The sequence below is a fragment of the Paroedura picta genome, chromosome 5 (genome assembly GCF_049243985.1).
Source record: "Paroedura picta isolate Pp20150507F chromosome 5, Ppicta_v3.0, whole genome shotgun sequence".
NCBI classification, from domain to species: Eukaryota; Metazoa; Chordata; class Lepidosauria; order Squamata; family Gekkonidae; genus Paroedura; species Paroedura picta.
This window is the reverse complement of record NC_135373.1, coordinates 107,937,649-107,955,653: the sequence shown is the minus strand read 5'-3', so window position 1 is coordinate 107,955,653 and position 18,005 is coordinate 107,937,649. Positions and strand designations below refer to the sequence as shown.

The following is an 18,005-nucleotide window of genomic DNA, read 5'->3' as shown; positions in this document are numbered from 1 at the left end:
ACAGTCACCTTCCCTTTCCCCTCTTGCAAACACCCGGAGATTTGGAGATGGAGGCCTGGGGAGGATTTTCCCACTCTTCCCTGGAAGCAAGCCATAAAACGTGGCACCTATGGCATGGGCCACTTACCACTACAGCTCCCACAATCCCTGGTGTTTCCAGAGAAAAAGAAGTATCTATACAAGCATGCTGGGAATAGTAGTTCTATTGTTTCTTTACTATCTTAGCCTCGGGATAGGGCGAGTTTCAAAACACCTGTCCTTCGCTAGGGAAGCAGTTTCTTTGCTTTAAAAAAACCCCTCACATTCTTTGCCACTCCTTTTGAGCATGCAAGCAATGCGGTAGCTACCTGAGAAGCAGCCAACCAGGAACTTATGGACAAAGCATGCTAGAGGTTTAAGGTAAGGAGCTTTTGGAGTTTTTAGTAATTAATGAGCCAGGTACTGGTGAAGTTTCTGCTCAGGACAAGAGTCTCTGGTTCAAAGAGATATCAGGATAACAATTTTTAGCAAGAGTGAGCAAATGCCTGGATTTCTTATATATGCACATGGGAAAGACACCATATTTCCAGTAGCTGGGGAGAATAGTCTGCCCACTTTTGAACTAACAATAGCTAGGATAGCAACATGTGTTGCTCAGATGCTATTGCTGCAGTTTAGCCTGGAGAACAAATGAATTTGCTGCAGTTGTTGTTCTTTTTATTTTATTGTCTTGGCTGCCCACATGGCTGATTTGTTATCCTTCCAAATGAAAATTGAGGGTGTATCAGAGGGGCAGGTTCTTTTGCTCCTGGCTGGACATTGTAGAGCTAGGGTTTCCAGCTCTGGGTTGAGAGTTCCCTGGAGACTTTGGGGGTGGAGCTGGGAGTGGGTGGGATTCGAGGCAGGGACAGACCTCGCTGGAGTATAATGCTGTAGAGTCCACCCTCCAAAGATGCCATTTTCTCCACGTGAATTGTTCTCTGCTCCCTGGCAATGAGCTGTAAAACCGGGAGGTACCCAGGTTCCACCTGGAGACTGGCATTCCTGTGTAGAACTGGGTTGAGAGCAACTTCTGATGGTTGATGATGGGATGGATTGGGACAACCCGGGAAAAAGCCCTGTCAACTGATATCACTACAGGGCAGACAACCAAGAAAAGAGGAGAAAAACTCAACCTGGCATGAGAAGAACCAAAAGGGTTGGAACAAAGAGGGGGGAAACTGAAATATAACTCTGGGGGACAGTAGAATTTCATGTGGGCTTGGCTATATATCACAAACATCAGGGATGTGGGGTCTAGAAGCCCTGAACCTATACATTCCTGAAAATTAAGCTCTCAGAGATCATCCCCACCTTTTATGTGGGAATTATGTTTGTATAGTGGGGGCTCCCACAGTAAATGCAAAGAGAGTGTATCAAAGCTATGGACCGAAAGCCAGTGGTAAAATGGTTAAAGTATTGGACTAAAGCAGGGGTGGTAAGACTGTGGCTCTCCATATGCCCATGGACTACAATTACCACGAGCCCCAGGGGCAGGGCGAGCTGATTGGCTGGGGGGGGGGGCTCCGCCACTGTTGCTGCTCCTCCTGAAAGTGCCTGTCTGGAGCAGTGGAAAAGAGTGAGATTGGCATGGTGGGACAAGAGGCAGAGCTGAACTGAGAAACTCTGGGGGGGAAATGTATAAACAATCATGAACAATGGATCTTCACGCCATTGGTCAGTTTCAGTTTAATTTCTGTGAATGAACACTTGCATCATTTTATGGTTGGGGGTCACCAGAACATGAGGAACTGTATTAAAGGGTCGTGGGAAGATTAGGAAGGTTGAGAACCACTGGCTTAGGTGATCTTGGTTTAAATCTCCACCCAGTCATGAAGTTCATTAGGCAGAGTTGGACCAGCCATGCTCACTCAGCCTAACGTATCTCACAGTTTTGTTACAGGAATAAAATGGGGGATGGGAGAATCATGTATGGCACCTTGAGCTTTTTGGAGGACTGCATAAAGATACACTTGAGAGTTTTAACTCCTCTGTGTTAGTGTTTGAGGATCAAACCAGGAAGATGCTGAGAGACTTGTCATTTGGCCCTTCTTTAATCCCAGGAACTCATTTCAGTTGGGAATGGACTGGGGATTTAACCTTTCCACTCTTGAATTATTTGGCTAATTGGAACAGGGCTCTTTACACTATTAGTGCTCTTCAAAGGAAAAGACGGGGGAAATGATTACCTGTCTTTTTTCCGCTAAAAGGCTAATAATATCGCAGGGGGGCAGAGCTTCAGTGACCAAAACCAAGTGATGGTAGAAGATTTAAACCCCCTCTCCCTTCTGACAGAGCCTCAGCCCAAACTCAGTTCCTTAGCAGCTGTGACTTCCCTTGAGAAAACTGAGGGATGTCTGAAACCTCCACCATGACCCTAAGGTTGCCCATTTATCTTTCATAGTTTAAGAGCTTGCTGCTGCCAACAAAAATACCCATGTGGAAAACATATTTGGTAATTGGCATGTCTCGTTAGATCTTAGAATAAACAGTTGCCGTGTCATTTGTCGAAAGGTAAAGTTTTCAGATTATATCCTAGGAAACCTCTTTTGGGGGAAAATATTATTCATACCGATGAATAAAAAAAGCTAAGCAGCTCTGCTGGGCACACAGACTCTTCCTTTTGGCATTGACGAGGAAAATTAGGGAAGGAACAAGCCTGCACAGGCCTGTGGTATGCTTTAAAGTTTTCCGGAGCAGGAAGAGGAAAAAGGCGCAGTGAAAAGAAGGACCTTGCTAATGGTAGCTAATAAAATGACAGCTCCCCCTTCAACCTTCCCCTTTGGCAGAGGTCATGTTTCTTTAGTAGCTGCCTGGCATGCAGAAATTTAGCAGGCTTTCCTATCATTGCCTCTCCATCATGGTACATGCATGTCAGGCAAGTACAAGAGGCCTGCTGTGGGTGAGGGGAGGCTGCAGTCCTAGAAACCCATTGAAACGTTTATGGGAAATCAAAGTTTATGTAGAAAAAAACACACTGAAGACAAGTAGGAGAGGAAGTGCAGAAAAATGAATTTGAATAGCAAGAAGATTTTGAAGCAACTCGGAGAATTACATCTAAGATTGCCAACTTTGGCTTAGGAAATTTCTGGAGATTTAAGCCTCAGGAAGGCGGAGTTGCTTGATGAAGATCATATTCTGATGCTTAAGGAAGTGCCTTTCTCAGTATCAGCCTTAGGTTGGTCCACCTGAATTTATTCGGTTGTTACCCGAATTAGATTGCATTGGGGAGTTTAGTTAGCAAGGAGTTGACAACAGGATTTCAACCACTGACTACCAGGGTTATTATCTTACAAACTCTCAATGAACTAGATAAAAAATAACCAGAAGTGATTTTTTATTGAGAGCAATAACTTGAACTTAACTGACAAGCTTGCTCACAAAATTAAACACACATACAAGATCAGAAGAGCAAGGTTCAGAGGATATGGCAGGGAACATAAGGGGAGGAAGTACAGCTACCGTCACAATGTGGAGAAGTTCACAGGAGAAATGACCAGGGTCTTTGGAAGAAAACAGGCAGTGTATGCAGTACGTCCAAAGAAATATAAACATACAGAGGGGTTCTGAATGCTTAAACAGTAAGATTTCAATCTTGGGGCTAAGGTTGGGCACTGTAGTCCCTAAAACAGTACACTTGAAGTGATATTGTGTACATCAGGGGTAGTCAAACTGCAGCCCTCCAGATGTCCATGGATTACAATTCCCATGAGCCCCTGCCAGCATTCGTGAATGCTGGCAGGGGCTCATAGGAATTGTAGTCCATGGACTTTTGGAGGGCCGCTATTTGACTACCCCTGGTGTACATGATAAAGCAATCGGAAGGCATATGATGGTCTTGTCTGGATTGTGATAAAACTTTGGGTGGAACTCTGGAGGTTTCCCATAGTAGCAAAAATAATTGTGATTGCTCTGGGTGGATCGTTGGAAAACGGATAGTCATAATTTTCATTCCCTGGGTGAAACTGGAAGGGTAAAAAGTTTCTTGAGGACCCCTAGATTGTCGGACAGGATGCTGACTAGCTCCGATTCCTCACGGGCGGAAAAGGCCAGACTGACACTCGTATGGCAGTGAGGCTAATCCCTGCAGTCACACAACATCAGTGCCGGTCCAGCCCCATCCCAGGCCTGGCATATTTTAGGCCCTTCATTGCCCTGCGGGAAGAGAACCCAGCTATTTCTGCTATTACAGCTATTACAACTATTTCCGTAAGTGACATCCAGTTTGTACATTTCAGTGGGCATTGGGATTGCAGAGCAATCTGAAGGTGATGTGTAAGCAACCATGGAGAAAGGGGTTTGCGGGCAAATATCCTCTCAACAGGTGAGGTCTGGCTGCTAACAAGTTGTGCAACTATGAGGGCATCTGTCTTTTCAGAGGCTACACCCCTCCCGTGGAATATTCTTCTAGAGGAGGGACAGAGATCTTCTTGGGCTATCATTTAGAAAATTTGCAGATTTTCTAAAAATTGCATTAAAAAGACTGACTATTTGGTTGCTGGGCGTTCACAGGTTTTGCTTGTTTTACTTTGCTCCATTCCTGCTAAGCAATCAGCTTTGTATCCTTTATCAAAGAAATGTTGATTTTAAAAAGACTAAAGTCCAATTTATATCTTTACTTTAACTAATCTTTCTTTCATGAGTTTATTATAAGTAGCAGAAGAGCTGGGTTTTTGTACCCCACTTTTTACTACCCAAAGGAGTCTCAGAGCGGCTGACCCTTCCACTCCCCATAACAGAAGGTGACCAGATTTTAACAGTGGTAAAGCGGGACACCAGTGACCGGGGGGGGGGGGGGGGCTGGGGGCGTTTTGCTCATATTGGGAGCCTGTTGAGGGGGGGGAGAGGCTGCCGCGTCAAGGGTGTGGGAAGCCTTCGTATATATCTGAGGGACGGTGGGCGGTGACGGCTGCAACAAGAAATGGCGGCTTCCCCAGCAGCTCTTGTCTCTCTGGCAAGACAGGCCTCTGGCAAGACGGGCCTCTGCCACGTGCGCACCCGCAGGTGAGACAGAGGGAGACGAGAGAGGCCGAAGGAAGGGTAAGGAGTGCAAGCGGCTGCAGGTGACCCACCTCCTTCAGAGCCTCCGACTGTGGCGGTGAAAGTGCGCCGGGCCACGCCCCCCTTGCTGAGCCTCGCGGGGCCTTTTCACAGACAGTGATGCTCTGCGCCGCCTCACGATGAGGTTGCCATTCGGAATGCGCAGGGAGGAGACAGAGGAGACAGACAGACTGGAACAGGGCGGCCGAAGGGAGAAGAAAGAATTCTCGTGCCCAGATGTCGCTGTAGGGTGTGCATCCGGGCCAGGCACTACCGCACCTCTGCTCATTGCGGGGGGCTTACGTAGCGGGACTTTTTAAAGCTGTGGCAGGACGCGGGACTATTTTACCAAAGGTGTGAGTGTCCCGGGAGGAGCGGGACACATGGTCGCCTTACCCTAACTGGCACCTTGTGAAGTAGGTAAGGCTGAGAGAGTTCTGAGAGAACTGTGACTGGCTCAAATTCACGCAGCTGACTGCATGTGGAGGAGTGGGGAATCAAACCCTCTTCTTCAGATTACAGATCGCCATTCTTAACCAATACACCAAGCCGGCTCTTTGTGTGGAGATGTCTTATAAGTGGTCTTCCACGGCTATCCTAAGCAATTATCTTCTTCTAAGCATGTTGACTTCTGTGGATTTAGAAGTTTTTAACTCTGCTCAAGAGTTTAAAGCAAGGCAAAATCCTGTCTGGTTAATATAAATCAGTTGATCTACTTTTTTCTCTGGCATGCAGTTTAGTCAATTCCTGCTGTTGCTTATGTTTAAGAATAAAAGCCTTTTGTACAGGTACTTTTCTTGCTGCCTGCTCTTAAGCATGGGAGGGGCCCTGGTTCAGCGGCAAAGCATCGTTTTGGCAATTGGTAAGCAGGAAGTTCCATGTTTAGCCCCTGGCATCTTCAGTTAAAAGGATCAGGAAGTAAATGAAGCTTTAGGATGCTTTGGGCTGATCCTGTGTAGAGCAGGGGGTTGGACTAGATGGCCTGTATGGCCCCTTCCAACTCTATGATTCTATGATTCTATGAATGACCTCTGCTTGGGCTCTGGGGAAACCTTGCAAGACTGAGTAGGCAATACAGGACTTCTGTGTTCATACCAAATAACTGAGATTTGGGCATGACTATCCAAAAATAAAGTTAAATATTTTTGGACTATTCATTGATTTGTGGCTGACAAAATATGTTCACCTATCCACAGCAAGTTATTGAGACAAGCAGTGATATCGCAGTGCTCCAATCTCATGGGTCTTTGTACAAGAACTGTTCTGAGTTAAAAATGGAGTTACAAAACAAAAGCACGTCTCGAATAAAAATCAGGAGGGACTGGAAAGGACGCCTAATCCTTAATTCTTGGATTACGTCTCCAAATAGCGATACATTTCCGGTTTTCAATAAATCATTTGGAAATTTGACTAAATTTGGATCAAAGGAAAAATGTAAAGGTGAGAGGGGGAAAAGTTTCCCCTTCAGCAGTGTTTAATCTGCACGCTATTAAAAGTTATATTTATTAAGGAATTAAAATAATCCAAGGACAGAGTTAATAGGTTCTTTTACCTGTAGTAATGGCACATAGGGTCCATTTTTGTTGATCAGCAGTTAGCCTCTAAGAGATGGGTATATGCTTTGAACACACATAGAAATCATCAAAAAATCAATGAACATTCTAATATAAAATTAAGATACATAATAACTTCTGCAAAAATTTTGGAGAAGAAGAAGAAGAGTTGGTTCTTATATGTCGCTTTTCTCTAACTGAAGGAGTCTCAAAGCAGCTTACATTTGCCTTCCCTTTCCTCTCCCCACAACAGACTCCCTGTGAGGAGGGTGAGGTTGAGAGAGTCCTGATATTACTGCTCAGTCAGAACAGCTTTATCAGTGCCGTGGTGAGCCCAAGGTCACCCAGCTGGTTGCATGCAGGGGAGCGCAGTTTCAAACCCGGCTCGCCAGATTAGAAGTCCGCACTCCTAACCACTACACCTAGCTGGCTCTTCTGTTGTTCATACTGCCAGTTTCTATTTATCAATTTTTTTCAATGTTTTCGGTTTTATCTTGTTTAATTTCTCTAAGGTGGGGGTAAAGCTGTTTTCGATAAATGAGTATAGATAGTATCTAAAAGCAAATAACAAGCCCCCTCTGCATTAATGCTGACAAGATATGATAGTGCACCATTTGCAGCTATCCAGTAAGCAGTGGTCCCCAATCTTGACTCTAGATGTAATTGCTGATAGTGGAAACAGCAACAGAAGGGGATGTGGGATCAAGATTTGCTTGCCTGGCATAAAGCAATCGATGAGATCTGAAAACACAGCAGCAATGCTAAGAATTGACATTGCACTTACCACGTTCCAAAGCACTTCTGCAGATTTGACAAGTTTGCATGTCTTAATTATTTTCGATATTAAGTAGGCAGCAGACATACCGAGGTGTGTGTGGGAAGTGGGTTCTTGGGAGTCGCTTGAATATGCTAAAGTAAAAATGCATAATATAGATGTGGGCAGTATTTAACCTACAAAATCACAGCATCTGGGGGTGTTTCAAACAAAATCTGTCAATTTGATCCATAGCTTCCTTTGCCCCGGCTGATTTCTAACAGTGGACAGTTCATGTGCTGCAAGATACCTTATTAGATAGTGAGACAAGAATGGCAGCTGAGCTAGGGGCATCTGAAATGCAATCAGCATGAGTCTTTGGCTTATCATCCGGCCCTTTATATTAGGGCTTAGTGGTCTTGGCATGTTAGTGAGGCATTGTGCATCCTGAAGCTAAAACCCATCTCTAGATTGTCCGATGCCAGCCTGAAAGTGTCTGGTGTGTCATGTTTTTGAATTCTTCATCAAGTGTGCATGGGGCATGCACACAAAGCTGCCTTATATTGATTCAAACCACTGGTCTTCTGGAGTCAGCCTTGTCTGCTCCACTGACAGTGGGTCTCTAGGGCAGGGGTAGTCAAACTGCGGCCCTCCAGATGTCCATGGACTATAATTCCCAGGAGCCCTTGCAAGGGCTCCTGGGAATTGTAGTCCATGGACATCTGGAGGGCCGCAGTTTGACTACCCCTGCTCTAGGGTCTCAGAAGGAGGTCTTTCCCCTACTCCTTTTACCTGGAGAGGCCAGGGACTGAACCTGGGACTTCTGCATGCCAAGTGTGTTCTCTGCATTAAACCATGGCCGCTCCCCTCCCAAGCATCCCTGCATAAAATGAACACTCCAGGTTCAACACAGCCATTTCTTTGATTCACTCCAACCACACATGCAGGAAGTTTCCAAAGCTACACTAGCTCATCAGGTCAAAAAGACCTGGAATGTTAAATTTTATGCAGGGCCTTTGTTACTGTTGTTAGGTATGAAGCATTTAAAAAAAAAACACACCCTAACCACTCCCTACCCCACCCAGGACTGGTATAATCAGCAATGTTTCCACTACATGTATAAAGCTATTGTTCTTGGAACTTTGATGTGTTCGGGATACGAGCTCAAAAAGATCAGGGAACTGCTGATTCACTATGTCCCATTCTGAAAATGTAGGCAGACTGCGAAGGAGTGGGTGGCAAGGGAGGTGTCATTGCCTGACTCTTGTGGCCCTTTCTTGCAGGCCCAGGTAAATGCCAATCGCCACTTTGGGGTGGAGAGAAAAAAATTCCTCCAGGCCAGAGTGGTCAGGGATTCTGTTTTCTTGGGGGTGTGGGGATCATCTGGGCATGGAATTGGGGTCACTGTGGGTGGGCAGGGAGTTGTGCAGGCGGTTGGACTAGATGACCCTGGAGATCCGATCAAGTTCATGATTCTTTGATTCTACTGCCTTTTTTAATAGTCCCGGCAGGGAGCCTTGCTGGCCTGCAGTAGAACAGGAAGATGTCATATCCCCAGGATATAAACTTTCAAGAAGAAGAAGAGCTGTTCTTCTATGCCCCACTTATCACTACCTGAAGGAGTCCCAAAGCAGTTACAAACACCTTCTCCTTCTTCTCATGAGAACAGATACCCTGAGAATTAAAAATTGAGCCCAATGGGAGCATGGTGTAGTGGTAAAGAGCAGTGACTTCCAAACTGGAAAGGTGGGTTTGATTCCCCCTCCTCCACGTGCAGCCAGTTGGATGACTGAATCGCCTTCCACATGCTGAGCATTCAAAAGGTTTCTCCCCTGTGTGGTATATGGTATATGTGAAAATATAGAGATTTATTTTAGCTTAAATTCTGAGGTTGGGGTTAGTTTATGTATGGTTCTGGATGGGGAGTTTGTAGTTTTGTGGTAGTGTTAGGGTTGGGAAGATGTTTAGGAAACACTATGGAATGGCTAACTATTTTTTTGACATTAGCTAACTGTAATCCTACCTTGAGAATCTAAGCCAATAAAAATCCCTCTATTTTTAAATATACAATAAATATCCAAAAAACACTTACACATTCCATAGTTTTCCTAACCAACTTTCCCAACCAACTTTCAGACCAACTTTCCCAACCCAAACGCTCCCACTAAACCTACAAATTCTCTATCCAGACCCATACGTAAACTAACCCTAACCCTAGCCTGAGAATTTCTGCTAAAATAAACCCCCCTATTTTTATATGTACAATAATGTCAAAAAATAGTTATACATACCATAGCTTTTCCTAACCTTGTTACAACATCCTCCCCACCCCTAATACTCACACTAAGCCCACAAACTCCGTATCCGGAGCCAGACATAAGCTAACACTAACCCTAATGAGAATTTAAGCTAAAATAAATCCTTATATTTTTACATATACAAGTACGTCTGAACATCTTTCAAAGGCCAGACCTGGCAAGCTATGGTGGGCTGCCACCTTCCCCCCCCCCCGTCTCCCAAAAGCTAGGGTCCTATAGTGGATGGTATGTCTACTTCCCACCCACCCCCATTTTCCCAAAAGTTGGTTAGACAGGGAAGAGTATCAGGTGTGGGCTGCTTCATTCCCCCCCCCCAAATGCCCCAAAGGCTGGGCTAGGTTGGGAAGGCTGTGGGGTGCTGCCTCCTTTCTTCCCCCCCCCCCAAAAGCCAAGTTGGTTGGCTTTTGGGGTGTGTGGAGAGCTGCCTCTTTCCCACCCCCATCTCCAAAAGGCCAGGATTCTTGTGGAAGGCCATGGGGGATTGGTTGCCTCTTTCTCACCTATGTCTTCTCCCTTCAGGAAAGGCTGTGAGGGGTGCCCCCTTCTCACTCAGCCTACATCTCACAAAGGCTGGGCCAGGGAAGAAAGGCTGTGGGGAGCTGCCTCTTTCCTGCTCGCTCCTCCACAGCCCCCAAAGGCCAAGCTTAGTAGGGAAGGAGGATGCCTCTTTTCTACCCACCCCCAAATCTATCAAAGTACAGGCTTCTAGTGGAAAGCTATCACAGATGTTTTGCCTCCTTTCTCCCCACCCAATTTCCTAAAGGACAAAGGCAGGCAGGGAAGGCCATGTGGGAGGGGGGAACTGCTTCCTTCCCAGACACACTCACATCTCACAAAGGCTGGGCCAGGCAGGGGGAAGGCTATGGAAGACTGCCTCCTTCCTGCCCCTTTCTCCACATTTCCCAAAGGCTAAGCTAGGTGAGAAGGCCATGGGGGATGCCTCTTTCCCACCCACCCCCACATCTTCCCAAGTACAGGCTACTGGCTAACTTGTCTAAATGATGGTGTTTTGTTAGTAGCTCTGGATCACCCTTGACAGACAAGCAGAGTGTGACTATTGCTGTCTTCATGGATCTTTTATGGATAAATTAATTGTTTGAATGGCGCTCTAGGATTTCTTCCGGTGGTACTGGAACAGGGTAAAACTTTTTGTTGGCTTTTTGTTGACTACACAGAAATACAGCCTTTCCAATAAGAGGGGATTTGACATTTACTGTCATTTTATGTGCCATGACTGCTACTTCCTGTAACAACTAAAGAAGGCAAAGAATTAGGTTTTTTTTTTCCTCTTTGAACTTTCCTCCTGCTTTTGGAGTGGCTCAATAGGACTGTATACCTCGATATTATCCCTTGGTGCAAATACTAATGTAGACATCTGTATGTTGGAAGTGTAAAAATATTTATTTATTTATTTATTTATTTATTTATTTATTTATTTATTTATTTATTTATTTATTTATTTATTTATTTATTTATTTATCATACTTATATACCGCCCTCCCCGGAGGCTCAGGGCGGTTTACATCATAACAGAGAACAATACATAAAACAGTCTGTAACATGTATAACTGATAACTAATAATTGTAACCAAAATAACAGCACAATATAACGGTATAACAATATAGTACTACAAACAGGTCCAGGGCTTATTGATGGGATTCTGAGGGGGGTGGTTTATTTATTGAATTCTGAGGGGGGGGGGTGGGGGGGAGCAGGGGCCCTTGGTCGCTGTTGATTACGTCTGGTCTCAGCCAAATGCCTGGTGGAGGAGCTCCTTTTTGCAGGCCTTGCGGAACTGTTTAAGCTCCGTCAGGGCCCTGATCTCTTCTGGGAGCTCGTTCCACCAGGTAGGGGCCAGAACAGAGAATGCTCTGGCCCTGGTCGAGACCAGACGGACTTCTTTAGGGCCAGGGATCCTTAGCTGGTTGGTGATAGTAGAGCGCAGAGCTCTTTTGGGGGCATAGGCGGGGAGGCGGTCCCTCAGGTACACTGGGCCCTGACCGCGTATGGCCTTGAAGGTAATAACCAGAACCTTTAGTCTGATCCGGAATTCAACTGGTAACCATTGCAGCTGGTGGAGAATAGGCCGGATATGAGACCTCCACGGTGTTGCTGTGAGGATCCTGGCTGCTGCATTTTGAACCAGTTGTAGTTTCCGGGTCAGGGCTGAGGGCAGGCCTGCGTAGAGCGATATATATATATCTTTTTATATATATATAAAAATATATATCATTGATGTCTTGTAAATGCATCCTGTGGAAGAAACAAAGCTGAATTTATGGCAATGTTACCTTTTCTTCTAGTTCAGTTGTTGTTAAATGTGTATTAGTTTTTAGCTCTGTTGTAAACCCTTGTTTTTCCAGGTCTGACAATGATCTTAAAGAGTCGGCACACCAGACTTGATTTGTAATATGTTACGTGGGCGATTTACACGCAGGTTTCTCCCTACTGATGTTGGTGCTGTGAATTGTGACTCCACGCACAATGATGTTGCTTTAACAACAGCAGAAAGTGGGGCAATCTCAGAAATGCAGCTATTTTCTTACAGGCTTAACAGGAGTTTGGGGGCTTGTGTAGGGAAGAATGCCTGTGTAGTTTTCTCCTTTTATATTCAACACCTTCTTCAAACTCTCCATGTCCAAAATCAAGGGTGATAGTTAATGTGGTATTTTAAAGCCAGCGTGGTAGAGTGGTGGACTCTAATTTGGAGAACTGTGTTTGGTTTCCTGCTCCTCCACCTTCAGCCAGCTGGTTGACTTTAGCTCTGCCCTGGGAACATCTTGCTGGTCAGAGAAATGGGGGAGCGCATCCGAGTTTGATCTGTCAAAAACATTTCAAACCTCACGAGAGAATGGAGATGAAGCATGCTGCAGATCTGAATAAACTGGATAAGTGCCAAGCCAGAACGGCCATTCTGTTGAATGAAGCGACTGCCGGGCAGCAAAAGCGCTACGTAGAATTGTGAATTTGTCCAGGAAACACATTCATTATTTCCCCACCATCTCTTGGATGGGATGACCCAGAAAGTCAGTTTATAGGCCTTGTAGTTGAAGAGGAGCAGACCCACACGCATGTCTATCGGCACTTTGCAATCAACATTCCAAACCAGACTCTCCGCAAAGGTCACAATTTCAAATTCCAGCCACCAAAGAATGCCACTGATAAAAAGGGGGGCAGGATTCTCAGAGAGGGATGCTTCGTCCCAGGACACTCAACCTCCTGCCAACTCACAATCCCCCCCCTCTGCCCCCTCTTCTTGTCTCCAAATTTAAAAACTGCAAAATTGCATTTTTCTCAGCCTGTTATCTGCCAAGCACTTGTCTCTCATCTCCCCCCTGAGGGTGAGTGGCCTATTCAGGGGACCATCCACAGCCATTACAGGAACATTAACATTCTTTCAAATAGACAACTTTCGCAGTGATCAGATAGCCAACTCACCGCAATATAAAACATCCCAGGGAAAGAAAGAGAGGAAGGGAAAGAGGGATGGAAGAGATCGAAAGGAAGGAAAGAAACAAAGCAGGGATGGAGGGGAAGAAAGAAAGAAAGAAAGAAAGAAAGAAAGAAAGAAAGAAAGAAAGAAAGAAAGAAAGAAAGAAAGAAGTTAGAAAGGAAGAAAGGAAGGATGAAAAAGCAGTGAGGGAAAGAAGCAAGAGAGGAAGGAAGGATAGAACATTACAATCCCAACTTTTCCTGACTTGAAACTGGCACACAAGCACTGCTTAAATCTGAAAGTCGAAAATGGGGTCCTCACAAGATACAAAGGACAGAGCCTGATGGACCATCTTTTCTGCTGCTGAGGTCCCAGGTTGGATTGCTGGCCCTTCCAGATGAGAAGATCTCAGGACTTAGTACTAAAAGAGAGAGTTGGTGATAAGGTTGCTGCTGCTTAGTAGACAGGTCAGCTTCAGAGAGACTGATGTTATAAAAAGATAGAAGGCACCAGCAGATGTTCAGGATTTCCCATGTCCCTTCAGCCAACATGTATCTATATATTTTAAAAACATTTCTGGTGAAGTTTTGTGTTTCGTCTGTATAGAATTTTGGGGTAGGTTAGTATGGTTGCGGGCCCAGACAGTAGAACATTATCTGGATATGGCAGAGTCAAACCTTCTTAAACTTAAACTCACTTTTATTAGTGATCTTATTTATTTGTGATACCTGTCTGATAGGAGAATTATATGCAATAGAGGGCTATTGGAGAAGCCCTGAGTGTTAAATCAAAGCTGTTGTTGTTGTTAGTTGCGAAGTCCTGTCCGACCCATTGTGACCTCATGGACAATGATCCTCCAGGCCTTCCTGTCCTCTACCATTCCTCGGAGTCCAGGGATAAACTATATTTTCATCCTCTCATTTAAGGGAATAGGACTACAGTATGCAGATTCTCTGTTCCCCAGGGCTGCTGGAGAAAATGAACATATCTAAGAAATATGAGTACTCTGCATAGCTTTGTCAAATAATTTCCCCCCAAAAAGCTGCAACCACTAGACATCAAATAGTGACAGGTAATGAATGACTAGTTTTGGTTTATGGTCTTTAAAAAAAGCTGCAGCCCAACTAGCAGGAACTTAATGAAACAATAGGCTTTGTTCTCTCCAGGAAGTTGTTGGAATTGCAAAATAGTTTCATACCTGTGTTCAGCCTTCTTATGTAGGCAAATATGTACTCAAGATAGCATCCTACTGGTATGAGCGGGGCTGAACGGGGGAGGGGGCGTGAGGGTTAGGGTGCCTATAGGATTGATTCACCATCTGTCTAATTGTGATAATTTGTAATTGTTTTTATGGGGCGTTTTATGGGTTTTATTGTATTTACTGATGTTGGAAATCGCCGCAAGACCATTAGAGAATAGCAGTATAGAAATCTAAAAATAAATAAATAAATGAGTAAATGAATGAATGAATGAATGAATGAATGTTGAAGGGAGGAGAAGTTTAAAAAAATCTTCAATTAACCCCTTGCCAAGGGCTTGTCCCCATGTATGTGTATACATCCTTGTTTACTGCACACCTGGTAAGTGAATACGGAGTGGGTGGAGGGCCTCCATCCAAAAGCATTATTCACCAGATGAAGAAATTTTGGTGTGTGATCTTTGATGACCCTTTTATGCCATATAAGCCCTTGCCATTGAATGCTACAGTCATAAGTGAAGACTGTATATGTGAACCAGGCCAGATGTTTTCCTATCACTATTTTGCTGGCCAGCTTGCTATAGTGGTTTGGAGCATGGACTTCTAATCTGGTGAGCTGGGAAGGCACTGGCAAACCACCCCATATTGAGTCTGCCATGAAAACACTAGAGGGCGTCACCCCAAGGGTCAGATATGACTCGGTGCTTGCACAGGGGATATCTTTACCTTTAAAGGTTATATGAAACCAGTTTAGATGTTGGATAACTAGTTGGCCCACTAGCTGCTCATTTATGGCAAAGTAGATTGTGTCTTCTAGATCAAGAACGTGACATTCAACAGAATTTGTACTAGAATACAAGAGCTGGGCTTGGGTAGCTTGCCATTAGAACATTCCATGTTGGTTGCTCAGTTAGTTTTTTTCCTTATAAGCAACTAAGACTGTGGAGTCTGATTCGCACAACTTCTGAAAATGACCCTTCCAAAGTCATGCTAACATCTATTACTATGACTGTGTGCCAACTGGAAGGCCCGTATCTGGAAGTAATGGGAGAACTCAGATCCATGAAGCTTGGCCTGCTGTTTTCTGCCTGATATTTAATCTATGACCAGCACATTTTTAGAGCTGTCTATCTAGCAATGGTCCTATTAATCAGCTTTGCCATCCCAAAGTCTTCATATTGCCTTGGATATTTTCTATTAAACAGAGATAAAGAAGTGACATCGATTTCTTGCCCGTTGCCCTCTGGGCTCTTAAATCTATATCGCGTGAGGGGAGGATGGTTCCCTCTTATCTTTTATTCATCCCACTGCTTGCAAAACCTGTGGCTGAATTCTGATATCTCAAGCAGCAACTATGTAAATGTTTATTGACGCGACCGTCCTTAAAGAAGGAGGGAGGGGGAACGTTCCAGGCTCATTGATACAGGAAATCCTTAGTTCTGTCTCCTTGAGGCAGAGAGAACAGGAAAAGTTGCCTTTTTGGTTTAGAGTGAGTGTGATGTTGCCTGTGTTTCTTGGTTCCTCTTTTTATTGCAGATCCTCGTCTGCGTTAACGGTGAAAGCCTTTCGTCTCCTAACCCAGGAGACTTCTCTCCTTTCAGCTCCGGCAGTCAAAGAAAATGGGTCTTCTGGATGTTCTGAAGTTTAGCTTTGTAGACGTGACTGGTACAGCAGCCACAGTGACCTGCCTCCTGATCTTCCTGATTCTACTGTGTTGGTAAGTGAATTCATCAGAAAACAGGAGAGACATTCACAACTTGGGTGCAGTGTGCAGGCAGTGCGAGTTGAGTTACTTCTTGGTGACCAAATTAAAGTTTTGGTCCTGCAGGAAGTTGCATTTCCATTGATTTCAGTAGGACTCTATATCTGCATAACACTGGGCAGCAAATCAGTCTGAATTTTATGAACGCCAGAAGTTACGTGTGTGTGATGTATATTGAATTTTATACCTTTTTCTCCAGTGATGGAGGCAGTTTTGGGGCAGGGGAAAGGATTATGAACAGGAAAAGCGAGGCTGCAAGAAAGAGACTGAGTGATTGATTGATTGCTCATTAAAAGTACAGTAATCTTATTTTAATTGGAGCTCTCCACTGTGAAAGGGTTTCAGAACGGATGGCACCGTTCTAAACTATCTTTGTGCATCTGTTGAGTCTAGCGAGGTGTCTGCGATGACTTCCACAACAATGGGTGGTCTGTGTTACTTACTCGGGATAAACTATTAGTTCAATTAAATATGGTAACATGCCATCGTGTTTTTTCCCAGTTAGAAAGTAGAAAGCTAGACAGATGATAATGGAAAAAAATGAATTGGTTCAGAAAATTAAAAAATTGTATTTTACCATAACTAAACAGAAAACGATGCTTCGGGCACCAGTGTAAACTGGATTATCAAGACACCCTTTTATTAAATAATTCACGCACACACACACATTACACAAAGAATCTCCATAGGATTTTGTTGGGTTTTCTCTGGGTGGCAAAGAAGTTCCATTTGGCCACCAAAACAGCTGGGCAGAAGATCAAGGCACCTGCAGGGACAAAAGCCACATGGAACCAGACATGCAGGAAGGAGGGGAATTAGGTGAAATGGAGTTAAATATCTGACTAGGTAATAGTTGATCAGGGATACATATAGATCTATTACCTTATTCAAAATCAATCCAAAGGCAGCATAATGTCCCCAAGGAACCACATACCAATCTGCCCATGCTCAGAGATTGTTCATGGAGGCTCCGCTATGGGACCCCACAATAGCAGAAATAATTTTGATAGGAATCCTATAAGGATCTTTTGGTGGGTTCCCCTAGCATTTGGAACACACACCCCTGGAATTATGTTTGAGGTTTCACTGTATGCCTTTCAATTTCAGCTGAAGAGTTTTTTTTTTGTTCTCTTTTGAAAGGGCTTTCGAAATCAAGTTCTTTCCTGGTTTTAATATCTGTCTTAAATCGTTTTTACTGTCTTAATGATTTTTTAACTTTATTATTATGTTTATATTCATGTTTTATTAATTTGCTGGCTGCCTTGAATGCTCTTCTTAAACAGGAAAGGCAGCATATAAATGACCTAAGCAAACACACAAACAAATGCAGAAGGAGTTTGGGAAACACTGATGAAACAGAGGCTAAAGTCATGCAATCTTGTTCCAGATAAATGCAGTGGCTGGCGTGATCATGAAACCAGTTTGTGTATGGTACCAGGACTACTGTGTCACCACTGTTACATTTCATGGAGCATGGGCTGTATCAAAAGAATTACAGTGTACAGATTGTGAGAGGTGATAGTACCACTTTACTCTGCTCCAGGTAGACCTCACTGTGTTCAGCTTTGGACACCACAGTTGAAGAAGGATGTAGAAAAACTGGAGCGTGCCCAGAAAAGGGCAACAAAAGTGGTGAGGGGTTTGGAGAATAAGTCATATGAGGAAAGGTTGAGGGAACTTGTCTGTTTAGCCTGGAGAGAAGATGACTGTGATATGATAGCCATCCTCTAGTACTTGAAGGACTGTTATATAGAGGATGGAGCAGAGTTATTTTCTGTTGCCCCAGAGGGTCAGATAAGAACACATGGGTTGAAATTAATTCAAAAGAAATTTCGGCTAAACATCTGGAAGAAGTTCCTGACACAGCAGTTCCTCAGTGGAACAGGCTTCCTCAGTAGGTGGTGGGTTCTCTTTTTTTGGAAGTTTTT

The 18,005-nt window shown here is 44.3% G+C and overlaps 1 protein-coding gene across 6 annotated transcripts in view; it reads left to right on the top strand.

Moving 5' to 3' along the window:
- Window positions 1-313: 313 nt before the first annotated feature.
- Window positions 314-18,005, top strand: part of TBXAS1 (thromboxane A synthase 1) — a 272,497-nt gene continuing 254,805 nt past the window's right edge. The window contains exons 1-2 of one of the 6 annotated variants that reach the window (XM_077339797.1): window positions 314-399; window positions 15,917-16,032. In XM_077339797.1, coding sequence (XP_077195912.1) covers window positions 15,935-16,032 — 98 coding nt within the window. In that variant the 5' untranslated portion in view covers window positions 314-399; window positions 15,917-15,934. Of the gene's footprint in view, window positions 400-15,553; window positions 15,672-15,704; window positions 15,805-15,851; window positions 16,033-18,005 lie in introns of those variants that run through there. The other 5 variants (XM_077339793.1, XM_077339795.1, XM_077339796.1 and 2 more) reach the window with 5 other exon arrangements.